This window comes from Neolamprologus brichardi, chromosome 19 (genome assembly GCF_056152115.1).
Source record: "Neolamprologus brichardi isolate AB-2024 chromosome 19, ASM5615211v1, whole genome shotgun sequence".
NCBI classification, from domain to species: domain Eukaryota; kingdom Metazoa; phylum Chordata; class Actinopteri; order Cichliformes; family Cichlidae; genus Neolamprologus; species Neolamprologus brichardi.
Window position 1 is genome coordinate 3,918,384 of NC_142122.1, and position 24,227 is coordinate 3,942,610.

Below are 24,227 nucleotides of genomic sequence, written 5' to 3' on the forward strand. Positions count from 1 at the left end.
GCTAAATCCCAAATTTGAAACAATATCTCTTTTGCAAATTCTGCCTATTTAATAATAAGCCTGTCTAACATAATGAATGACATTTTGGCTCTTTTTCAAAATTCCCACACAAAATACCTCATTGAGTTTCTTTAGGATGACAGTCTGGAAACCATTATCATCCACTTTGTTGCAGATGGAGTTGAGGTTTTCTTTCAGAACGGGAACATCCAGGCAGAGGTCAAACTGCGTGAGATCATAGTCAAAGGGGAAGGCGGAGTCGCTAACTATCACCTGGGTGATGTTGCCCGTGGTGCAACCTTAAGAACAATTAGAGATGCAGATGAGAGTGCTGTGCAAGCTACGGTTGCCTTTATATATAAAAGCAAATATAATAATTAAGTCATATAACATTTGAGCATAAAATATGGGTTATTGTGCAAGTCTGTCTAACTTTAAAAAGGACAGTTCTCTCTTTTTGCAACAGATAAATAGTCACATCAGTGCACTGTGACAGTTTGCTATAAATATTATCACCTGACTTCTCTAAGTTCACTGAATCTTTTGCTATCTGTACTCGTACCACTAAAGCAAAGTGTTTACAATGTCTATTTATTTAAGTTATACGGTTATACAATTATTAATCTCCCGCTGACTAATTGTTTTTGCTTCAGTTTGAATAGCTGGTGTGAAAATAAATAAGAACAAGGTCGTACCTGCTCCTCGTCTTGTTATCCGGCCTCTCGTCGCTTGGAACAGCCTCTTGAGCTTGCTTTTCTCTGTGTTTGCTTTCCTCAGTTTGGGCATGAAGGTCTTCAGGAACATTCTCTTTGTTGTCTGTAAAAAACACAAAGGTACCCAAACTGATTTCTAACACAAGTTATTTGAATGAATATTGTTAGACTAAATACTATCAAGCAACGAGAAAAAACATACAGAATCAAACCGGTTCCAGATATTTCTTGTGAAGTAGAGTGGAAGGGGTACGAGGTTCTCCAGTGTTTGCTTGTTCCAGGAAGCGGCATTTCTGAAAATAGAAGAGGATATTTTTTTTATACAGTGCTAACTTGAAAGAGGTAGTATGGGCTACAAAATTTGGTGGCATGGCTGCTAGGTATTATATATACAAAGTCCTCAAAACGAAACTGGCAAGTTTGTGCCAATGAATCAAGGTTTATGACTTCATTTTTAAAATAAGGTAGGAGTTAAACTTGTATGGTGCAGCTAACTGATAGCTCTACAAAAATATAACTGAGTTACAGAGTTGTGCTTTTGGTGCAAATTCATCTCTGCATAATAAAATTATTGAAGTTTGCATATGAATTTCCTTTAAGAGCTTTTTGGTTTCTAATTGTTGTCTGCTCAGAGTTCCTTAGCCCAATTAAAAGGCTGATGACTTAGCTTAAAAAAAGCACAAAACTCCCCACATCTGTAATCAAACGCTTCTGCAGTCTACACCAGCTCTCTATACCGGAAGCCACAAAAATTAACTGTTTTCCTTAGAGGCTAAATCAGAGGATTATGTAATAGATTATATAGCTTAATCTGACTCAAGATACAAGATTAAACAGCAAATCTGTTATACAACTTATCTAACTCCTCTAAGCCTGGAAACTTTGTGAAACATTGTTCCCAGAGTGGTTGAAGGTATAATATCGGCACGGCCAAAACTGTGATTGGCTCATGGCTTCCCCTCAGATGTTCAGATATTCTCCTTTTCAGTAACAAATCAATCACACTGCAAATACGAACACAATTGTCACCATGTTTGATATGTTTGATGTGTGCATGATGCACAACAGCATTAACAACACTACTAGTTGTGTTTTTTTAAACTCCTGACAGAATGACTTGTTTTTATCATTGTACCCATATTGTGTTGTTCCAGACAGCAGCAATGTCTCCATGGCTGCCACCTGGCTGGCAGAGAAGTCATTGCAGGATTTGAGTTTCTCCAGGATGAGAGGATCTGCGTTCTGTATGTAAGACCCATCCAGAGTGCAAACCATGTTCCCCAAGATCTCCACATTCTCTCTGCTCAGGCTCAAGCCATTTATACCCTGAAAACAGAAAACAGGAAAATGCTGTATTTAAAAAACTGTGCACGTATGCAACCTTATCAGTGTCAGAGTGTAATTCATGCATTTATTACCTTTAGACATATACATGTAAAAAAAACAAAACAAAAAAAACATCACTCACCAAGCATTCAGTGGCTTCACGGAACAGCTCCGAGCCCTTATTCAAGATTTTGGAGGCCACAGAGAAGTCTGCCGCACCCAGTGCAGAAAAGTATGACCTGCAGTTGCCTTTGTTAACATTTTTGCTGCTGTTTTTAGAAAAAAAAAAGAAAGGTAAAATCAGTAATTCTTCTTCACATTAGTGACGCATTTTAAGGTGAGTGCAAGAAAATGCTTGGAGACACCTACTCACCTTAAGTAGAGAAGCATGTCTGATGGGTAATCTGTGAAGTTTTGTGAGATTTCTCCACTCAGCAAGTTGAGCATGCAGGTTAGCTGTAGAAAACAGTGTGGGGAAAAAGAGGAAGTAAGCTGTTTCTAACACTGAAACTGATGATTTGTGGATTATCCTAACTTTCAAAAGAAAAAGAAATCCTCAACCTGATGATTTATGTTTCTGGTATTTTATATCCATATAACGTACACATCTTAATTGTTAACTTCATTTAAGAGTCATAGTAATATTATTAAATTCCTTTCTAGCAGATGTTACCTGGGATTCCTTTAACTGCACTTTGGCTCGGCCTGATCGGGGCCTAGCGGCTCTGATTAGCTCCTTGGTCCTGAATTGTGTCATTTTCGGGGCAGAAGTGCAAGTGAAGCCTTGCAGCACTGAGGGAGAAAACCTGCGGGGAGGATTGATGAACACCAGAAAGAAATGATAAATAATCCCCTCTTCAAAATAAACCTACAGGGCCAAATAGTTATATGACTTGTTCACTTACTGCTCAATGTCAAAGTTTGTGTTGTCAAGGACCTCAAAAAAGATGGCAGCCTAGAAGAACAAAAAAAGAACAAAAGTTTTGTATTATTATCTGTAACATTGACTTTAAAAAGTCATTTTTGTGTTTTTAACAAAATGTTAACCTGATCTGGTGTCCAGGTTTTTCTGTTGAGCACGGGGATGTCTGCAGATTGGTCAGAAAACACCAACAGGGATGGTGGGATCTCAGCTGCCATAGCATCTGGCACATTCAGCACCACTTGTGATGGATTTGTGTCCAGAGAAATGATCTACCAGGTAGGTAAATGCATTTAAGATTAAATGTAATGAGTGGAGTAATAATATCATGGAATACAGAGTTAATATTGCTATCAAAGTAATTCTAATATTTAAATATCATAATGCCAAAGATGAATAAGTTGATGTCCTCCAGATCATAGCATTTACTTTATATTGTCTTGTGGAAGCTAACGTTGTACCTTTTTGACGAAGGTTGTTTGGACAACACTTGGGGCTGCCAGCATGTTGGAAACGAAGGTGTTGCTCTTTGAAACGCTGAGTAGCTCAGAAGCGCTGGTGCTTTCTATTGCTTCTGAAGGAAGTCCAATAACAAGCGTGCCAAGGGATGCCAGGGAGGCTTCGCTGTTGATCTGTTAATACATTTCAAGTTTTTGAAGCCTCATTCTCTAAAGTGGTAAGCATCTTAGAGTTATTTTGTATTTTGTAAAACCTTACTGGATTAATATATAACATCGTTAGGCACATGCATTTAAGATCTAACGTCAGGTATATTAGGTGGACCTGAAGGGCGTTACCTGGAAGCCTGAGGCAGTAAGGGTTTGGAGGATTATTGAGGCCTGATCTTGGCTCCAGGTACTGACTGAGCCCAGGGTGGACAAAGAAGAGGTGAGCACTGATGAGGGAACTGAACTGATCTGGCTGTTACTCAGACCTGCGCTGGAGCTTCCAAGAGCTGTAAATATCTCTGGTGTAATTGTCTTGATGTTGGATGCCAAAGCAGCAGAAACCTTTCAAATAAAATATCAAAACATGTGTAAACAGGAGTAAATGCAAAGAGAATTATGTCTAATAACATAGTTATTAAGTACCAGAGTTCTATTATTAATAAGGGACCAATTTTAACAGAGTTAAAATTAAGATGGCCTTTGCGAGAGAGCATACTGTTCAGAGTTCAGGTTTTTTTTGTTAACATTTAGCTCAAAACCAGCATTTACAACAACGAGATTTATGGTTGGTTTTTGCTAGAAACATTTCAACTCTGTTTGTTTTTAGGGCTGGTACCTCAGGGTCCTGGGTGCCATTGCAGAAAGTCTTCAGATTGTCTAAGATAACCATGGTTTCAGCTTCAGTCATAGTAGTATATGCCAAAGGTGGCACCGCAGAAGAGCACAGGAAAAAGCCTGGGAGACTGAATGAAAACAGATTTTTAACTACAAATACAGAATGACTACCACTGAACTGCTAAATTATATGCGGTGTATGGTTCACGTAACACAGTTTGCTGTTTTTGTCAGGCTGGTAATACTTACTTGACCGGCTTGAAGTTCGGATCGAATGCAAAAAGCTGTGTGACATAGTAGTTGGTTACATTTGCTGGGATTGCGTTATTGTTGAAGAGTTCCAGGTTGGCTTGGTTCTTCAAGAACACTTGAAACTTTAAAAATTAAGAAACAAAACAGGTCAATAATACTGATTTCTGTTAACCATGTTAACATTCCCACCAAAATCACGGACTTTGTATTTTGCTTTATTAATTGTACATATGTGATCTCTGGAAATACCTGAGCGGTGGAGACAAAGGTGGTGAGGTCATCCAGAGTGATAAATGTCACAAAGTTCCCGATGTTACTGACAAACCAGGCAGTAGAGTTCAGTTCTGCATCACTGGCATTGTAGCATCTGGCTCCAGAACCTGTGGAACCAAGGAAAGCAGAACACACAGACAATAAATAACTTGTTAAGCGATCTCCCCTTATACGAATCGACATCAGTTTTGGCATTACGTGGCTCAAAATTTAAGACCACCTACTCTTTTCACTCAGCAAGCATACTGACTTCAGATGAGCCAGAAAAGACAAACAGATGCGTGTTATGTGCACTTTATGTTTGGTAAGGTCCACGCATGTTACAGCACCTGCTTCGTCCCAGTAAGATAGCACATACATGTTTCTTCTCTGTCTGGCAGTTGCTATTATACTTTGGGGCTGTGTGGAACATGTATGCCTACACATATCCGCTAATGCAATAAGTATGCAAGGAAGGAAGGTGTTTAATATGGTATATAGATCAAAATGTTGAAGCAGATTCAAACCAGGAGGAAACATGACTGCAGTAATCATTCCACATAAACTGTAAACCCCCTCTTAGAAGTAGATTCTGATCTTTTTCCACAAATTGTTGCAGCTAGGTGCATTTTACAAACTCTTTGTGACTAGTCTGGCAGTATATTTTTAAAAGAATTTTTACCCATTTCATATAATTTGAAAAAAAAAAAGACAAGCAGACAGAGTTTTTAAATTCCTTGAATTCCACACACAGATGTATACATACACAGTGCTTTTACAACACTTTTGATCATTAATAAAACTTACCATCACTCAAGTAGGTCTTGATGGTGGTATAAACGTCCTGATGTCCAAACTCAGAGCTGTTGTATGTGAAGTTGTTTCCCATCACATAGACCCTGTTGAAAGGAAAATGATGAAAAACGTGGTCATCATGTAATTAATTCACTTATCTTGAGACACAATGAAAAAGAGACTTACAGTTTCTGGAAGGCAAAACATGAGGCGTTCTGCACTTCGTCGGGGCTGATGAGGCTCTTGCTGAGGAATCTAAGATAGTTCCTCAGTCGTAGGTCAAACCATAAATTAGCCTCATCTCTGCTCCTGCTATTCAGCGCAGAAGGCCAAATACAGGGGAGGATCACCTTCTTTACATTGTCTTGAACATCCTCCTAGGGTAAAACACATACATTTTCACGTGTAATGACAAACTGAAGTAAAACTGTCCATTTAAGTGACAAGCAGTATTCTTGCTTGAATACTGCTAAGGTCAGTATACATTTTCTGTGAAGCCAATAATGTTGTATGTAAAACGGAGACAGTATTTAAGGGACATACAGTCTCAAGGAAGGCAGAAGTGTTGTTGTAGTTGTTGAAGATGACACAGATGTCAGTACTGTTACCAATCACATTGGGCTGACTAAGGAACTGGCCGAGCTCTGAGGTGCTGATGGTATCCAGAAGCTGGAGAAAGATTAAAAAACAAAACAGAAAACATCATTTGATATATTATATTAGTGCACAGGTGTGTGCTATTTTATTTCCTTATTTATCTATTTTTTACCTCTGATTTGCGCATTGGTGGCAGGAGTGACACAAACGTGGACAAATCTGGAAAACCAAAGCTGAGGAAAGTGTTCCTCAGATAGACATAGAAGCTTCCACCACCGTAACACTTGAGTGGTGGTGGACCTGTTTTTAACACAAAGGAAATCACTTTTTAAACTAACACTGATTTGGTTACACATGTCACATCTGAAGAACAAACAAGCGAAAACAAAACAGTAACTTTTGTCACAGATGTTTTTCATTATTAGTTTTTGAGTTAACAAACCTTGAAGGAAGACAATGATGTTTTTGTAGATCTCGCTTTGGGTGCTGCTGCTGAGTGTTGTGGTCAATGTGTCCAGCAATGCAAACCTAAATTCAGACAAATTGAAAAAAACAATTATAGAAATATCGATCAAACGCCACTTCATTTGATCCAGAATCCTCCACATAACATTTACCCCAAGGTGTTGTTGATCACAGCAAATATACAGCAATTTTTAAAACTGAGTGTACAAATTCTTACATCTCTTGGCTGCTGTTACAACTCCTTTTTATCCCGATGCTGAATAAGGGTGTCACCAGGCTGGAAGAGAGGTTGGTCAGGAGAGGGCTCAGTCGTTCTCTGAGCCATAGCAGGAAGTCTCCATCACTGACAGTTGGAGATGACAGATTCCCTCTGTTGAAAACTGCTTCAAGGAATGCAGACTTCACTTCCTGTGAGTAGTTAGCTGAGTGGACCTGGGGTGAAATTACATAGCATGAGTAAAATGCTTACAAGAAAGTAAAAAGTATCTGAATTTGAACCATAATCCAGCTGTTAGTTTTGAAAAACAGCTGAATTTTAATAACCTGTTTTTCGCCATTGTGTTATTCAGAATTACTTTTTTAACTTTCAACGTCTGGCTTAGAACTGTTTACAAGTCAAAAGCTTAAACTGCAGCTTACAACCAAAAGATGGTGTGGAAACGCTGCACAGAAGAAATGGCACCAGTTTTGGGTTTTTTTTAACTAAAACAACCTGTTTTGATATCTGAACAGCACTGTCTGACAGAAATGATCATAACCTTTTAACATAGAGTTGTGATATATACATTTCAAAGATTATATGTCAGAACCACAGAAACAAACAACCTTCTCCTTAACTTCCTTGATGGTCGTGCCAAGCCTGTCTTTCTGAGAGTGGTTTCACAACAGTTAATCACATATTCACAATAAATTCCTAAACCAAAGCAAGTATGTGTGTTGCCTAAACTACAAATATAAACTAAAGATACAAAGGCACACTGATGCCTACACTAACCATAAAGCAGCAGACGAAAATAACTACTTACTCTAACAATTGTGAACAAATGTAAAGTCTAGCTGCCCAAACCTAAGCCCCGCCCCCAAACAAACAAACCAACCAAAAACACTTCCGTGAGGCTGCAATGAATGGATGAATGGATGAATGAATGAATGGATGACAAAACAAATAAATAAATAAATAAAACGTTGCCTTAACCTATCTAAACCCAGATTGAAAGTCAAAACTAGCTATCTAAACGAACTGCCAAGAAAGGTAAGAATTACAGATGGCTGAGAGGTCAAATGTACTGCAACTTAAGAGAGCAAGAACAAATAGACACAAGCCACAAAAGCACAAAAACACAATAAAAGAAAATTAAAACACAAAAGACGTTAAAGGACAAGAGAAATTTCTCAAAAACAACAGAAGTGTTTTGGGGGAGACTTTAAGGTGACGGAACAGCTGCGGAAGTGAAAGAAAACAAAACAAAAAACTGTGACGAACTAAAAAGAAGAGGAGGATTCTTCACTATTGCGAGGGAGAAAAACATGTAAGGAAATCTGTGTTTTGATCGCATGAGTCATATACTACTGCAGATTAGTAATGCGCGAATCAAGAACGAATCGTTCTATACTCGAGAATTACTTTACTGACTCGTGAATCATGATTCACAAGCCCAACTGACTCACTGACTCATCCCTGTTGCTGTTAGCAAACTAATTTCATTAGTAGAAATATATCTAGCTTATAATTAAAATTGTGTGGAAAAAACAACAGCCAGTTTCTTAACAAAAACATTTATGCTCTGAACTGGAAGAAAAAACCCTGGGTAGAAAGCTCACATCAAGACAATAGCTCCTCGGTTCACAGTAGCATCGCTCTGCTAACATGCTAGCAGCACATTTGAGTTACTCACCCCCTCCCTTCCTGCGCTGAATCGTAGCATGAACGAATCACTCAGGACTCACTCACCCTCTCCCTCCTGTGCTGAATCGTAGCATGAATGAATCACTCACTCACTCACTCACTCACCCCCTCCCTCCTGGCTCACAGCTTCTTCTTCTTGGTTGGTAACCAATGTTAAGGAGCATTACCGCCCCCTGGCACACAGCTCAGTGGACATTTAGATGAGAAAATATATATTTGACACATTTGAGGAAAATACTAATAAAATAAAATAAAAATAAATAAAATAAATGTTCCCTTTAGAAATCTTTTTTTTTTGCTCTATAAATATAGTTGTTTTTCTTTTTCAATCACTCATCCTAGCAGTAGGATTTACATGAAAAGAAAAACAAATTAAGTTTGAGTGAAAATGTACCTGTTTTGCACTCTGGTCAACTGACTCAGTGACTCAATGACTCAAAAATTCGATTCACTTTGGTGAGTGACTCATTCAAACTCGATTCAGTAAAAAGAATCGAATTTACCATTACTACTCCAGATACATATTTGGTATTAGCTGTTTCTGCTTAGATTGGTCGTGTCCAAATTCATGGGCTGCATCCTCCTGAGGACGCATTTGTAGACCGATTACGTCACAGCGACGCACCGAAGGCTGTCCAAATTCGTAGAATCCTCCGAATGCAGCCAACAAATGTGTCCTCCTTTTCCCCGAATTTGAAGGATGGGTCGGGTGTGTCCTTCGTGGCCCACCATATCCCAGAATTCATAGCGTGGCCCAGCCAAACTCCAGTTTCCGGCAATGGTGGCCGCTACTAAGTTTTGAAATTACTCTTATTAATCTTTATGGGTCACAAAATAAACTTTTAACATATTTTCAGGCGAGAATGTGGGTGTGTAAACTTCAAATATCTGCTCGATTTATCAAGATATCGCATATTTGCAAAAGTGCTTCGATGTTTTCGGAGACGTCTGTTACCCACCAGCTCGATAGCTAGCCGAGAGCTCAAAGATCACTGAAGCCGCTGAGAACGGCACAACTCCCGGCACATCATTTTCAGATCACTGCGGACTTTCGCTACTCAGGTTAAACGTAATATATAAGTCACTTAGACAACCTAAAAATGTTATTGTTTGGCTTTTTTCAGTGTTTTATTTGTTCGTGAGTCAATCAGTTTGGCTGAGATTAAAGTTATTAGATTACATTAGATAAAATAAAACTTTATTAATCCCCCGGGTGGGTTCCTCCTTAGTTTTCACACAGCTGAATAAACGTCAAACAGAAAACTGACTAAACAGAAGTGTGAGATGGTCGAGAATTTACACCAGTGTTCTGTTATATTTTAGATAGCAAGGAGCAGATAGCCAAGTTTATTAAACTCCACCGAGACAGCGGTGACGCTAATCAGAAGGCTAGACCGTCCAATTTCACAGCTGTTTACTTCCAGCCTACCCGACCTTCTGAGGGCCTGGCCCACGTAGACCGCGAACGCCGGGTCCTCAGGAGGATGCAGCCCATGAATTTGGACACGACTATTGTCAGTTCCACAACTGTTCCTTCACTGTATTCTGTCCCCAAAAACACTTACCTTGTGTTACCTTTAAGTCATTTATGTTACCATATATAGGTAAGCTAACTGTTTTAATAGTAGGCGTTTGCTAGCCACTATTAAAAGCAAGTGTCCATTAAAAAAGCTAATGGTTTGAAATTACTTCCAGTAATAATGCAGTAACAAAGTGTCACAGCAGTATAGAGATTGAAAATGTGACGTCATTCAGGGGTAAAACCGCAAAGGATTCTGGGAACTCGTGGCAAGAGGTACTAGCGCACGCAGGCTTTCAATTGAAATTACATTACACAGCGATAAAAAGAAACACAAAAAATTGCAAGAAGCCGTTGTATTATTAACTGCAATAGCCGGTCGCATGACAGCCACGGGAAGCCGACGGGTAAAGACATCGATTGTTATCGGATTACGTCGTTGAAGAGAAATTGTTCAAGCCATGTTTCCGAAGTAACAGAGAGCCGACAGATGGCCTGGATTGCAGCCATTCGAAGACCAAATATAACATCCCAGAACACTTCAGCTCACATGTTAGTCTGCTCCAAGCATTTCCACAAAGGTAAGTGTTTTGTAGTAGTTAATACGTCATTTTTCATAACATAATTGGTGATATAGGTTACAAGCAAGTCTGGTGCTGAACAGAAATTGTCGCGCTATGCTCCTTTGTTTATTGTGCATAAATAGTGAATTGTCCTGACACAATATTGCGTTTCGCTTGTTATTACTATGGTACATTGACAGGTTTTTTTGTATCACTAATTGCCCGGTACGATTACAGCATGACAATATTGTCACTGCTACATTTCTGTAATGCGAACCATAAATTATTTCCACTACTAATTAATTACTAATGAGCTTAAAGGTCCTATTAATAAACGTTTAACGAAAGTGTATTTATGAAGACGATTTGTGAGACTGGTAAACTTATGATACGTACGATGGTCTTTCGTTCTACACGGTACATTTCAAGGTCCTGTACCCATCCGTCGGTAAACTGTACCTGGGCTTGTTGCAGTGACCTGAAGTTACTAAACTTCATGAGTGTATGCACTCACTCCAAGAACCGTATAATTATAAATATGAGCGTGGTGAAAGTTGGGCAGCACGCTAACGTATTTTGTCCATTCTGTGTGCTCGTAAGGGTCTTACCCTTTCACTCTGATTTTTTCCTCATATCTTTTCTTTGACTTTTTGTCAAGTCTGTCTTTGTACGGACCGGCATTGTTCTCCTTCGTTTTGTACATAACTTTTTTGGGGGACAAAGAAAAACAAGAAGGTATTGGAACCGGAGAATGAACATTTTACGGTGCTGCAAATGCTTGTGTTTGATGCATTGCTTTGATTGTTTTGCCACAAGTACCCGGCATGCAATGCGCGAAAGTCACGTGGTCTGTCAATCTCTAAAATAAGTAAGTATACCTTTCAGCATGACTATACAGCAATAGTCATGTCACTGGCAGTTTTTAATTTTCAGTTTCTACACAATTTCAGCATTAACCTGAAAAAATGCAGCTTTTCTATTGAGTTTAGTGTAGTTTATTTCCTGGGGGAAATTCCCCAGCTTTATTCAGAAAACTAAGAAAACTATGATGATTACCTTAATAGCTGGTGAGACTTCATCAAAGAAAGCGCCAAAGTCAAAAGGATTGATGACTGCCATGATGTTCATAACATCTTCCTTGCTCTTTAGCTGGGAAGGAGTTGCTGCAAGGTTGACCAACTGACTAAGAGTGAGCAGATCTGCTATATTAACCTGGAAGATACAACCAGCAATTCAGTAAGAAAACAAAAACAAGTTGGCATATGCCTACATATGTTTTCTTCAATTCACTGAGGGACACTATATGTTTTTAAGTTATTTACCTCTAACCCTCTAAGGTTAATTCATCATAGGGGGTAACCCCACTCTAATATTGCTGCACACCCAAAACATTTTTTTGGACGTAAAATATTCTAGAATGTTGTTTTACTGTTCTCAGGGAGGAAGAGAACTAAAATTTATGACTTACCATGGAGATGTTGAAGTCTTTGAGGTCAGAGTATGATGTATATTGGATGAATGGACCCAGATTTGCTTTAACCCATTGGGCATCACTCTCATTTTGTTGCCTGCAAGCTAAGGCATGCAAACAAAAGTTAGGATGTGATCAATTTAGGAAGGTTTGTGACTGGTAGACATGAAAGAATTTGTGGGCAAGTTTTTTGTCTGAGTGCTTTTCAAGACATTTCACACTGGAAAGCACATAACGCACCCTATGTCTGCCCTACCTGGCTCATTGATGGCATTTTCAGCATTTCTTAGGTAGTCCAGCAGACCATGTGTGATCTCTTGCCGTCTGTACAGTGGCATCTCCTGGATAACTAAAGCCAACCCACTCACACTGCAACAGTTGAAAGAAAACGTTCTCATGCTGTTCTTTGTCACTATTGTCATTTTCTGTTACACCAAAATCTTGATTGCTCCAAGAAAGCTACTCACATGACTTGGTAGTTTGTGCAGCTGATGTTTGTGGTTGTGTTTATGAGCATTTCCGGAGTAAAACTGGCAAGGATAGGAATCAGTTTCACATGGAACCAAAGTTCATAGTCGTTTGTCGTGAAAGTGGAGAAATGTGAACTGATGATGATGAAGGTCGCATTCATGACCCGATCTCTCACAACAGGCTGGAAAATTGGCATCTGTGAAATTGAGGTGGAAAAGAAGCTAAGCAATACAGAGACTGCATGTTGCAAATGTACTCATACAACATGCCACAAAGGCTGCAATCAGTTCTTTTCTATGACAGACTCCTTGAAGACTTGTGTAGCGGTTTAGCAAATGTCTTATTCTGTCTTATCCTGCTGGAATAAAACACCAGGATTTTCCTCAATCACCCTTTTAGAAGCCTAGCATACCTGTCCATTGGCTGTCAGTTGTGTGAGGAATCCATCCACATTTTTTAGAGCGTCACCCTCTTGCAGTCGGTCAAACACACGATCAATCAAATCTGTGTTATTGGAGGCTCCCAAACTCAGTACCAGCTGTGCCACCTGAGAAGGACTGAGGACTGACAACAATTCAGCCTACAAAAGAGAACCAGCATAATATCAGACAGCAGTCATGGAAATGTTCTGGGTAAAAGAATTCCGTTTACAGGAAGATGTACATCTGCAGTTGGCACTCACAGCGGACAAATTAGGATTGAAGGCTTGCAAGTCCTGCACAGTTGCAAAATCAGAGAAGTCGCCAAGGTTTGCCTTTAGCCACGCTTGGCTCCCCGTGATAGATGAGACACAGCCAGGATCTGCAGAAAAAGCAAGAAAGTTATTGACAGGGTAATATACCACATGTTGACATGGAAAAACCAAAGTGAGCTTGAGTTTCTCTTTTTACCTGTTGAGTCATTTCTTGACAAGAACGGTTTGATGAAGTGAGTGAAGACTGCTTGCTGTGTGTCTCTGTCCATGGATGCCTTTTGGCTTCCAAATGCCTGAATGCTACATTTGAGAGAAAGCTTTCAACATCTAAACTTCTAGTCAACTGCAAGTTTGCAGAATAGAGCAATATGTCTCATATTTACTTACACAGTCTGGTATGTCTGGCAGCTGAAGTTTTTGGAGCTAAGGCAAAATAGGAAGTTGAAAGATGGAACGGCCAGAAATGGACGGATCTTTGTCTTGAACCAGCTGGTAATGAACTCCTCACTCTGTAGTTGTGCCTGGCTGAAATTGTCAATTCTCACTTCTCCAAGAGCCTCGAGCACATTTGACGAGGTCGGGTAGGTGTTGTTGCCAGCCTTGAATTGGCAGAAAAATAATTGTAGCTGGACCCAAACTTCACGCAGGGAAACGGCAATATTGTGAAAATGTGATTTTGTACTTACCATGTTAGCAAATGTCTTAAGGGCCTGGTCCAGTACAGCAGAGGCTTTTTGGAAGAAAAGCTTCCAGACTTCTACTGGGTATATGTTTTGGCTTTTCAGTGTGCAGTTCAGCAGTGTGACCAAGTTGCTGGATGTGAGATGGGGAGCCTTGAAAAAGAAAATTGACAAAGAATACAGCCATTTTGTCAGAGCTCATGGAGATTTGTCTCAGGACCATAATGTGGCAAAATCCATGTTCTGTTTTTGGAGTTTAAAAAGGAATCTTACAGAGGAACAGGCATGTTCTGTGATGGTGAAATTGCACAGGGCTTCCGAGGAATTGCCAGCTGACAGGATTTGCTCAGGTTTTGAACTGTGGAAAAAACACAATAAATTGAAATCCAATGTCCCCTTAATTACACTGTGTTAACGAATTTTACCTAGACAGAATCAACATTGAACAAAACGGCATTTCACCCACCCGTCAACTCCATTACAAATGAGATTCACTGTGAAAAGAGAATGGTTGTGTGTCAGATAATAGTCCTTCAGAATGCATTTATATCCTTAGAGTTGAAATGTGTACTTCTAGACAGACTTACCATGAACTGGGGTAACCTTGCACTGAAGACAAAGAAAATATGATTGTTAGTATAGTGGAAACATCTTTTTCAAGTGTAAATACCTTGACTTTGTCACAGTTGGCCCAATTAGTGTGCCAAACCTGGATCAAATATTGGATAACCCATGTAAGACATCCACCCACCCACCCCCCAAAAAACGAATCTTACCACAAAGGAAGCTGGAACTGCGCAGCCTGTTTGAGAAGAAAAAGAAAGGAAATAAATCAATGGAGTAGTCATTACAGTGCTGGTACTGGGCTTTTGAGAAAAGTTTAGTCAGGAAAGCCTATTTGCCACATACGTGGGAATGTGTCCTGGAGGTACTGCTTGCTTGATCTCACGCCCTGTGAAAGGTCCAGTGGCAATGCTGCCAAACTCTGCGCAAGACCATCGTATCTAAAGGAAGAAAAGAATTCATTGTGACTTGTCAGGAGCCTCAGCTTGGCATTGTGCACACCCAAATGTCCAACTGTGGATATCAGAAATATCTTACACAGCCTGGTAGGATTCACAGGTGATGTTACTGGGGATCACCCGCAAGCTGCTAGGAAGGATGCTCGCCATCACAGGAACCAAATAAACCTGGAACCACTGTTGATAGTCTTCTGGCTGAAAGTCTTTAAGCTGAGGAGCAAGGGCTGTCAAGGTCAGGTTCAAAATGGTGTCTCGCACATCTGGATTTTGGATGAGGGTGACATTTCTCTGAAAAGAGAAGGGGATCATAATAAGGTCAGAGAGGAAGTTCTGAAGTCTTTGTGGAAATGCGGAGATGAGGGGGAGCTTATCTAAACTAAATCTTTGTACTTCTGTACAGCAGGAATGCCTCAAGGCATGAAGCATATCAGAAATGGATCATTTTGAGTTAAACACTTGAGCAGGTTTATGAAAGAACACTGTTAACATTTGTTGATGTTTGCGCTGAGGTAAGGTTACCAATGAGAATTCACCTGCTTGTTGATGTTTGCAAAAGCCTGGAAGAATTGGTTGAGCTGCTCATAATCACTGGTCTCTGTCAAGCTTGTCAACACCTCCCTTACAACATGTGCATCGTTTAAAGCACCACTGTTTGGATCTAGGATTAGATCAGCCTTCTGCGATGGTGAAAGAACGTCCAGAACTGCCAGCTATGGATACAAAAAAGTAGAATTCATGAAATGCATGTCTTTTGTATAATTTCCAGAATTTTGCTTTGCTATTCTCAAGAAAGACAGGAAGAGTAATAAGAGTAAAGCTTACCGTAGAGATGTTGAAGTCTTTGAGGTCAGAGTATGATGCATATTGGACGAATGGACCCAGATTTTCTTTAACCCATTGGGCATCACTCTCATTTTGTTGCCTGCAAGCTAAGGCATGCAGACAAAGTTAGGATGTGCTCAATTTAGCAAGGTTTGTGACTGGTAGAGATGAAAGAATTTAAGTTTTTTGTCTGAGTGCTTTTCAAGACATTTCACACTGGAAAGCACATAATGCACCCTATGTCTGCCCTACCTGGCTCATTGATGGCATTTTCAGCATTTCTTAGGTAGCCCAACAGACCATGTGTGATCTCTTGCCGTCTGTACAGTGGCATCTCCTGGATAACTAAAGCCAACCCACTCACACTGCAACAGTTGAAAGAAAACGTTCTCATGCTGTTCATTGTCACTATTGTCATTTTCATTTGCAACAAAATCTTGATTGCTCCAAGAAAGCTACTCACATGACTTGGTAGTTTGTGCAGCTGATGTTTGTGGTTGTGTTTATGAGCATTTCTGGAGTAAAACTGGCAAGGATAGGAATCAGTTTCACATGGAACCAAAGTTCATAGTCGTTTGTCGTGAAAGTGGAGAAATGTGAACTGATGATGATGAAGGTCGCATTCATGACCCGATCTCTCACAACAGGCTGGAAATGTGGGGTCTGTCATATTAAAGTGGAAAAAGACATAAGCAAAGGTGAGATTGCATGTTGGAAGTACACCCATACAACATGCCACAAAGGCTGTAACCATTTGTTTTCTAAGATACAATAGCCAACAATGGATTTAGCAGTTGAGACCGATGTCTTATTCTGTGTTTACTTCTGGAATCAAATATCCGCATTGTCCTCCTTCACCCTTTTAGGAGGCTAGCCTACCTGTTCATTGGCTGTCAGCTGTGTCAGGAATTCATCCACATTTTTTAGAACATTGCCCTCTTCAAGTTGTTCAAACACAAGATCAATAAAATCTGTGTCATTTGAGGCTCCAGAGCTCAGTAGCAGCTGTGCCACCTCAGAGGGATTGAGCGTTGACAACAATCCAGCCTACAACAGGGAATCAACATAATATCAGACAGTAGTAATGACCAATGCTGTGGGTAAAGGATTACAGTTTGCAACCAAAGAAAGTGTGCTCTATGATTTGCTTGTATTTTTGATATGGCAATATAAACTCCTGTATTTGTCTTCCTAAGTCTACAATTTTGTTTTCCTGCTCTTAAGGAAGGACTAGAAGTGCAATGTAGGGCTTACCGTAGAGATGTTGAAGTCTTTGAGGTCAGAGTACGCTGTATATTGGACGAATGGACCCAGATTTGCTTTAACCCATTGGGCATCACTCTCATTTTGTTGCCTGCAAGCTAAGGCATGCAAACAAAAGTTAGGATGTGCTCAATGTAGCAAGGTTTGTGACTGGTAGACATGAAAGAATTTAAGTTTTTTGTCTGAGTGCTTTTCATAACATTTCACACTGGAAAGCACATAACGCACCCTATGTCTGCCCTACCTGGCTCATTGATGGCATTTTCAGCATTTCTTAGGTAGCCCAGCAGACCATGTGTGATCTCTTGCCGTCTGTACAGTGGCATCTCCTGGATAACTAAAGCCAACCCACTCACACTGCAACAGTTGAAAGAAAACGTTCTCATGCTGTTCTTTGTCACTATTGTCATTTTCATTTGCAACAAAATCTTGATTGCTCCAAGAAAGCTACTCACATGACTTGGTAGTTTGTGCAGCTGATGTTTGTGGTTGTGTTTATGAGCATTTCTGGAGTAAAACTGGCAAGGATAGGAATCAGTTTCACATGGAACCAAAGTTCATAGTCGTTTGTCGTGAAAGTGGAGAAATTTGGACTGATGATGATGAAGGTCGCATTCATGACCCGATCTCTCACAACAGGCTGGAAATTTGGGGTCTGTCATATTAAAGTGGAAAAAGACATAAGCAAAGGAGAGATTGCATGTCGGACGTACACCCATACAACATGGTACAAAGGCTGTAACTAGGGATGCACCGATACCTATACTGGTATCGGGTATCGGGGCCGATACTGTAAAATGTGTGTGTACTCATACTCGTAAAAGTTAACCGATACCATGAACCGATACTAACTTATTTCATTAATCAGAGGGTGGCTTGTCATTTTTTTTGTAGTTTTTTAGATTGGCCACTAGGGGGACGTCCCGTGCTAAAAAGGCACAGGGTTAGACGAGTCAGACTGGCAGCTCCAGATAAAAAAGAGAAACTGGAGTCTGATGTAGCTAGGCTAAACAAAATGTCAGCAGTGTGGACCGGAACAGTCAACTTTAACTCAGGTTTTGGAAAAGCGATGAAAACTGTCAAGAGAAAATCCACGGGCAGTTACAATAACAGAGGCTCTGACTCATTTTATCGCTCTGGATGACCAGCCAATGCCAGTCGTGGAAAACATAGGATTCTTCTCAGCATACTCGAGCTGCGATATGAAATTCCCAGCCGCCCACACATCAGGGAGATAATGGTGCCAAAACTTCTAAAGAGGTAAAGACAAGCAGTGTGTGCGCAATGTCAGTCCTCGGTTTAACGGCACGGTGGACTGATGAGGAGTTCGTTCGTCAATGCCAATTACTTTCGTTATTTTGTTTGTTTGTTTACAATATGGACACTCTGCAACAATTTAAAAGTTTATTTTATTCTCAAACCTAATTTGTATTTATTTTATTCCAAACAGAAGTGTTTATTTATTATTCCAAAAGCTCGAGACAGTGCCAATAGTTCAGTGATATTTTGTTAAATTACAATCTGGAGACTCTGCAATAATTTAACAGAAGTGCTTATTTTTCACTTGAAATTTTTTTGTGGTCATCTTTATTAAGATATTATTTACTATTGGCAGAGAATAAAATAAAACGTGCCTTCCAATTCATTGCATGTGTGTGTGTGTGTGTGTGGTAGAAGTATCGGTTTTTGTACTCTGTATCGGCAAGTACTCAGATCCAAGTATCGGTATAGTATCGGTTTGAAAAAATTGGTATCGTTGCATCCCTAGCTGTAACCATTTGTTTTCTAAGATACAATAGCCAACAATGGATGTAGCGGTTGAGGCCGATGTCTTATTCTGTGTTTACTTCTGGAATCAAATATCCGCATTGTCCTCCTTCACCCTTTTAGGAGGCTAGCCTACCTGTTCATTGGTTGTCAGCTGTGTCAGGAATTCATCCACATTTTTTAGAGCGTTGCCCTCTTCAAGTTGTTCAAACACAAGATCAATAAAATCTGTGTCATTTGAGGCTCCAGAGCTCAGTAGCAGCTGTGCCACCTCAGAGGGATTGAGCGTTGACAACAATCCAGCCTACAACAGGGAATCAACATAATATCAGACAGTAGTAATGACCAATGCTGTGGGTAAAGGATTATAGTTTGTAACCAAAGAAAGTGTTCTCTATGATTTGCTTGTATTTTTGATATGGCAAAATAAACTCCTGTGTTTGTCTTCTTAAGTCTACAATTTTGTTTTCCTGCTCTTAAGGAAGGACTAGAAGTGCAATGTAGGGCTTACCGTAGAGATGTTGAAGTCTTTGAGGTCAGAGTATGCTGTATATTGGACGAATGGACCCAGATTTGCTTTAACCCATTGGGCATCACTCTCATTTTGTTGCCTGCAAGCTAAGGCATGCAAACAAAAGTTAGGATGTGTTCAATTTAGCAAGGTTTGTGACTGGTAGACATGAAAGAATTTAAGTTTTTTGCCTGAGTGCTTTTCAAGACATTTCACACTGGAAAGCACATAACGCACCCTATGTCTGCCCTACCTGGCTCATTGATGGCATTTTCAGCATTTCTTAGGTAGCCCAGCAGACCATGTGTGATCTCTTGTCGTCTGTACAGTGGCATTTCCTGGATAACTAAAGCCAACCCACTCACACTGCAACAGTTGAAAGAAAACGTTCTCATGCTGTTCTTTGTCACTATTGTCATTTTCATTTGCAACAAAATCTTGATTGCTCCAAGAAAGCTACTCACATGACTTGGTAGTTCATGCAGCTGATGTTTGTGGTTGTGTTTATGAGCATTTCTGGAGTAAAACTGGCAAGGATAGGAATCAGTTTCACATGGAACCAAAGTTCATAGTCGTTTGTCGTGAAAGTGGAGAAATGTGGACTGATGACGATGAAGGTCGCATTCATGATCCGATCTCTCACAACAGGCTGGAAAATTGGCATCTGTGAAATTGAGGTGGAAAAGAAGCTAAGCAATACAGAGACTGCATGTTGCAAATGTACTCATACAACATGCCACAAAGGCTGCAATCAGTTCTTTTCTATGATAGACTCCTTGAAGACTTGTGTAGCGGTTTAGCAAATGTCTTATTCTGTCTTGTGCTGCTGGAACAAAGCACCAGGATTTTCCTCAATCACCCTTTTAGAAGCCTAGCATACCTGTCCATTGGCTTCCAGTTGTGTGAGGAATCCATCCACATTTTGTAGAGCGTTACCCTCTTGCAGTCGCTCAAACACACGATCAATCAAATCTGTGTTATTGGAGGCTCCCAAACTCAGTACCAGCTGTGCCACCTGAGAAGGACTGAGGACTGACAACAATTCAGCCTACAAAAGAGAACCAGCATAATATCAGACAGCAGTCATGGAAATGTTCTGGGTAAAAGAATTCCGTTTACAGGAAGATGTACATCTGCAGTCGGCACTCACAGCGGACAAATTAGGATTGAAGGCTTCCAAGTCCTGCACAGTTGCAAAATCAGAGAAGTCGCCAAGGTTTGCCTTTAGCCACGCTTGGCTCCCCGTGATAGATGAGACACAGCCAGGATCTGCAGAAAAAGCAAGAAAGTTATTGACAGGGTAATATACCACATGTTGTCATGGAAAAACCAAAGTGAGCTTGAGTTTCTTTTTTTACCTGTTGAGTCATTTCTTGACAAGAACGGTTTGATGAAGTGAGTGAAGACTGCTTGCTGTGTGTCTCTGTCCATGGATGCCTTTTGGCTTCCAAATGCCTGAATGCTACATTTGAGAGAAAGCTTTCAACATCTAAACTTCTAGTCAACTGCAAGTTTGCAGAATAGAGCAATATGTCTCATATTTACTTACACAGTCTGGTATGTCTGGCAGCTGAAGTTTTTGGAGCTAAGGCAAAATAGGAAGTTGAAAGATGGAACGGCCAGAAATGGACGGATCTTTGTCTTGAACCAGCTGGTAATGAACTCCTCACTCTGTAGTTGTGCCTGGCTGAAATTGTCAATTCTCACTTCTCCAAGAGCCTCGAGCACATTTGACGAGGTCGGGTAGGTGTTGTTGCCGGCCTTGAATTGGCAGAAAAATAATTGTAGCTGGACCCAAACTTCACGCAGGGAAACGGCAATATTGTGAAAATGTGATTTTGTACTTACCATGTTAGCAAATGTCTCAAGGGCCTGGTCCAGTACAGCAGAGGCTTTTTGGAAGAAAAGCTTCCAGACTTCTACTGGGTATATGTTTTGGCTTTTCAGTGTGCAGTTCAGCAGTGTGACCAAGTTGCTGGATGTGAGATGGGGAGCCTTGAAAAAGAAAATTGACAAAGAATACAGCCATTTTGTCAGAGCTCATGGAGATTTGTCTTAGGACCATAATGTGGCAAAATCCATGTTCTGTTTTTGGAGTTTAAAAAGGAATCTTACAGAGGAACAGGCATGTTCTGTGATGGTGAAATTGCACAGGGCTTCCGAGGAATTGCCAGCTGACAGGATTTGCTCAGGTTTTGAACTGTGGAAAAAACACAATAAATTGAAATCCAATGTCCCCTTAATTACACTGTGTTAACGAATTTTACCTAGACAGAATCAACATTGAACAAAACGGCATTTCACCCACCCGTCAACTCCATTACAAATGAGATTCACTGTGAAAAGAGAATGGTTGTGTGTCAGATAATAGTCCTTCAGAATGCATTTATATCCTTAGAGTTGAAATGTGTACTTCTAGACAGACTTACCATGAACTGGGGTAACCTTGCACTGAAGACAAAGAAAATATGATTGTTAGTATAGTGGAAACATCTTTTTCAAGTGTAAATACATTGACTTTGTCACAGTTGGCCCAATTAGTGTGCCAAACCTGGATCAAATATTGGATAACCCATGTAAGACATCCACCCACCCACCCCCCAAAAAACGAATCTTACCACAAAGGAAGCTGGAACTGCGCAGCCTGTTTGAGAAGAAAAAGAAAGGAAATAAATCAATGGAGTAGTCATTACAGTGCTGATACTGGGCTCTTGAGAAAAGTTTAGTCAGGAAAGCCTATTTGCCACATACGTGGGAATGTGTCCTGGAGGTACTGCTTGCTTGATCTCACGCCCTGTGAAAGGTCCAGTGGCAATGCTGCCAAACTCTGCGCAAGACCATCGTCTCTAAAGGAAGAAAAGAATTCATTGTGACTTGTCAGGAGCCTCAGCTTGGCATTGTGCACACCCAAATGTCTAACTGTGGATATCAGAAATATCTTACACAGCCTGGTAGGATTCACAGGTGATGTTACTGGGGATCACCCGCAAGCTGCTAGGAAGGATGCTCGCCATCACAGGAACCAAATAAACCTGGAACCACTGTTGATAGTCTTCTGGCTGAAAGTCTTTAAACTGAGGAGCAAGGGCTGTCAAGGTCAGGTTCAAAATGGTGTCTCGCACATCTGGATTTTGGATGAGGGTGACATTTCTCTGAAAAGAGAAGGGGATCATAATAAGGTCAGAGAGGAAGTTCTGAAGTCTTTGTGGAAATGCGGAGATGAGGGGGAGCTTATCTAAACTAAGTCTTTGTACTTCTGTACAGCAGGAATGCCTCAAGGCATGAAGCATATCAGAAATGGATCATTTTGAGTTAAACACTTGAGCAGGTTTATGAAAGAACACTGTTAACATTTGTTGATGTTTGCGCTGAGGTAAGGTTACCAATGAGAATTCACCTGCTCGTTGATGTTTGCAAAAGCCTGGAAGAATTGGTTGAGCTGCTCATAATCACTGGTCTCTGTCAAGCTTGTCAACACCTCCCTTACAACATGTGCATCGTTTAAAGCACCACTGTTTGGATCTAGGATTAGATCAGCCTTCTGCGATGGTGAAAGAACGTCCAGAACTGCCAGCTATGGATACAAAAAAGTAGAATTCATGAAATGCATGTCTTTTGTATAATTTCCAGAATTTTGCTTTGCTATTCTCAAGAAAGACAGGAAGAGTAATAAGAGTAAAGCTTACCGTAGAGATGTTGAAGTCTTTGAGGTCAGAGTATGATGCATATTGGACGAATGGACCCAGATTTTCTTTAACCCATTGGGCATCACTCTCATTTTGTTGCCTGCAAGCTAAGGCATGCAGACAAAGTTAGGATGTGCTCAATTTAGCAAGGTTTGTGACTGGTAGAGATGAAAGAATTTAAGTTTTTTGTCTGAGTGCTTTTCAAGACATTTCACACTGGAAAGCACATAAAGCACCCTATGTCTGCCCTACCTGGCTCATTGATGGCATTTTCAGCATTTCTTAGGTAGCCCAACAGACCATGTGTGATCTCTTGCCGTCTGTACAGTGGCATCTCCTGGATAACTAAAGCCAACCCACTCACACTGCAACAGTTGAAAGAAAACGTTCTCATGCTGTTCATTGTCACTATTGTCATTTTCATTTGCAACAAAATCTTGATTGCTCCAAGAAAGCTACTCACATGACTTGGTAGTTTGTGCAGCTGATGTTTGTGGTTGTGTTTATGAGCATTTCTGGAGTAAAACTGGCAAGGATAGGAATCAGTTTCACATGGAACCAAAGTTCATAGTCGTTTGTCGTGAAAGTGGAGAAATGTGAACTGATGATGATGAAGGTCGCATTCATGACCCGATCTCTCACAACAGGCTGGAAATGTGGGGTCTGTCATATTAAAGTGGAAAAAGACATAAGCAAAGGTGAGATTGCATGTTGGAAGTACACCCATACAACATGGTACAAAGGCTGTAACCATTTGTTTTCTAAGATACAATAGCCAACAATGGATTTAGCAGTTGAGACCGATGTCTTATTCTGTGTTTACTTCTGGAATCAAATATCCGCATTGTCCTCCTTCACCCTTTTAGGAGGCTAGCCTACCTGTTCATTGGCTGTCAGCTGTGTCAGGAATTCATCCACATTTTTTAGAACATTGCCCTCTTCAAGTTGTTCAAACACAAGATCAATAAAATCTGTGTCATTTGAGGCTCCAGAGCTCAGTAGCAGCTGTGCCACCTCAGAGGGATTGAGCGTTGACAACAATCCAGCCTACAACAGGGAATCAACATAATATCAGACAGTAGTAATGACCAATGCTGTGGGTAAAGGATTACAGTTTGCAACCAAAGAAAGTGTGCTCTATGATTTGCTTGTATTTTTGATATGGCAATATAAACTCCTGTATTTGTCTTCCTAAGTCTACAATTTTGTTTTCCTGCTCTTAAGGAAGGACTAGAAGTGCAATGTAG

At 40.4% G+C, this 24,227-nt stretch overlaps 1 protein-coding gene across 1 annotated transcript in view; it reads right to left on the minus strand.

The window, feature by feature from the left end:
- Window positions 1-24,227, minus strand: part of LOC102790815 (uncharacterized) — a 37,741-nt gene that overhangs the window by 2,270 nt on the left and 11,244 nt on the right. The window contains exons 31-85 of the mRNA XM_087833269.1: window positions 22,692-22,868; window positions 22,238-22,446; window positions 22,046-22,140; window positions 21,913-21,938; window positions 21,724-21,745; window positions 21,603-21,630; window positions 21,410-21,494; window positions 21,143-21,289; window positions 20,844-21,055; window positions 20,653-20,756; window positions 20,445-20,563; window positions 20,175-20,342; window positions 19,759-19,958; window positions 19,548-19,660; window positions 19,295-19,401; window positions 18,920-19,087; window positions 17,472-17,671; window positions 17,261-17,373; window positions 17,008-17,114; window positions 15,465-15,641; window positions 15,011-15,219; window positions 14,819-14,913; window positions 14,686-14,711; window positions 14,497-14,518; window positions 14,376-14,403; window positions 14,183-14,267; window positions 13,916-14,062; window positions 13,617-13,828; window positions 13,426-13,529; window positions 13,218-13,336; window positions 12,948-13,115; window positions 12,532-12,731; window positions 12,321-12,433; window positions 12,062-12,168; window positions 11,650-11,805; window positions 6,823-7,037; window positions 6,583-6,668; window positions 6,313-6,440; window positions 6,087-6,212; window positions 5,730-5,920; window positions 5,556-5,647; window positions 4,746-4,876; window positions 4,494-4,618; window positions 4,246-4,372; window positions 3,759-3,971; window positions 3,423-3,593; window positions 3,087-3,233; window positions 2,945-2,994; window positions 2,713-2,845; window positions 2,413-2,495; window positions 2,182-2,308; window positions 1,849-2,039; window positions 916-1,006; window positions 696-816; window positions 118-299 (exon numbers count right to left, since the gene is read on the minus strand). Coding sequence (XP_087689395.1) covers window positions 118-299; window positions 696-816; window positions 916-1,006; window positions 1,849-2,039; window positions 2,182-2,308; window positions 2,413-2,495; window positions 2,713-2,845; window positions 2,945-2,994; window positions 3,087-3,233; window positions 3,423-3,593; window positions 3,759-3,971; window positions 4,246-4,372; window positions 4,494-4,618; window positions 4,746-4,876; window positions 5,556-5,647; window positions 5,730-5,920; window positions 6,087-6,212; window positions 6,313-6,440; window positions 6,583-6,668; window positions 6,823-7,037; window positions 11,650-11,805; window positions 12,062-12,168; window positions 12,321-12,433; window positions 12,532-12,731; window positions 12,948-13,115; window positions 13,218-13,336; window positions 13,426-13,529; window positions 13,617-13,828; window positions 13,916-14,062; window positions 14,183-14,267; window positions 14,376-14,403; window positions 14,497-14,518; window positions 14,686-14,711; window positions 14,819-14,913; window positions 15,011-15,219; window positions 15,465-15,641; window positions 17,008-17,114; window positions 17,261-17,373; window positions 17,472-17,671; window positions 18,920-19,087; window positions 19,295-19,401; window positions 19,548-19,660; window positions 19,759-19,958; window positions 20,175-20,342; window positions 20,445-20,563; window positions 20,653-20,756; window positions 20,844-21,055; window positions 21,143-21,289; window positions 21,410-21,494; window positions 21,603-21,630; window positions 21,724-21,745; window positions 21,913-21,938; window positions 22,046-22,140; window positions 22,238-22,446; window positions 22,692-22,868 — 7,098 coding nt within the window. The remainder of the gene's footprint in view (window positions 1-117; window positions 300-695; window positions 817-915; window positions 1,007-1,848; window positions 2,040-2,181; window positions 2,309-2,412; window positions 2,496-2,712; window positions 2,846-2,944; window positions 2,995-3,086; window positions 3,234-3,422; window positions 3,594-3,758; window positions 3,972-4,245; window positions 4,373-4,493; window positions 4,619-4,745; window positions 4,877-5,555; window positions 5,648-5,729; window positions 5,921-6,086; window positions 6,213-6,312; window positions 6,441-6,582; window positions 6,669-6,822; window positions 7,038-11,649; window positions 11,806-12,061; window positions 12,169-12,320; window positions 12,434-12,531; window positions 12,732-12,947; window positions 13,116-13,217; window positions 13,337-13,425; window positions 13,530-13,616; window positions 13,829-13,915; window positions 14,063-14,182; window positions 14,268-14,375; window positions 14,404-14,496; window positions 14,519-14,685; window positions 14,712-14,818; window positions 14,914-15,010; window positions 15,220-15,464; window positions 15,642-17,007; window positions 17,115-17,260; window positions 17,374-17,471; window positions 17,672-18,919; window positions 19,088-19,294; window positions 19,402-19,547; window positions 19,661-19,758; window positions 19,959-20,174; window positions 20,343-20,444; window positions 20,564-20,652; window positions 20,757-20,843; window positions 21,056-21,142; window positions 21,290-21,409; window positions 21,495-21,602; window positions 21,631-21,723; window positions 21,746-21,912; window positions 21,939-22,045; window positions 22,141-22,237; window positions 22,447-22,691; window positions 22,869-24,227) is intronic.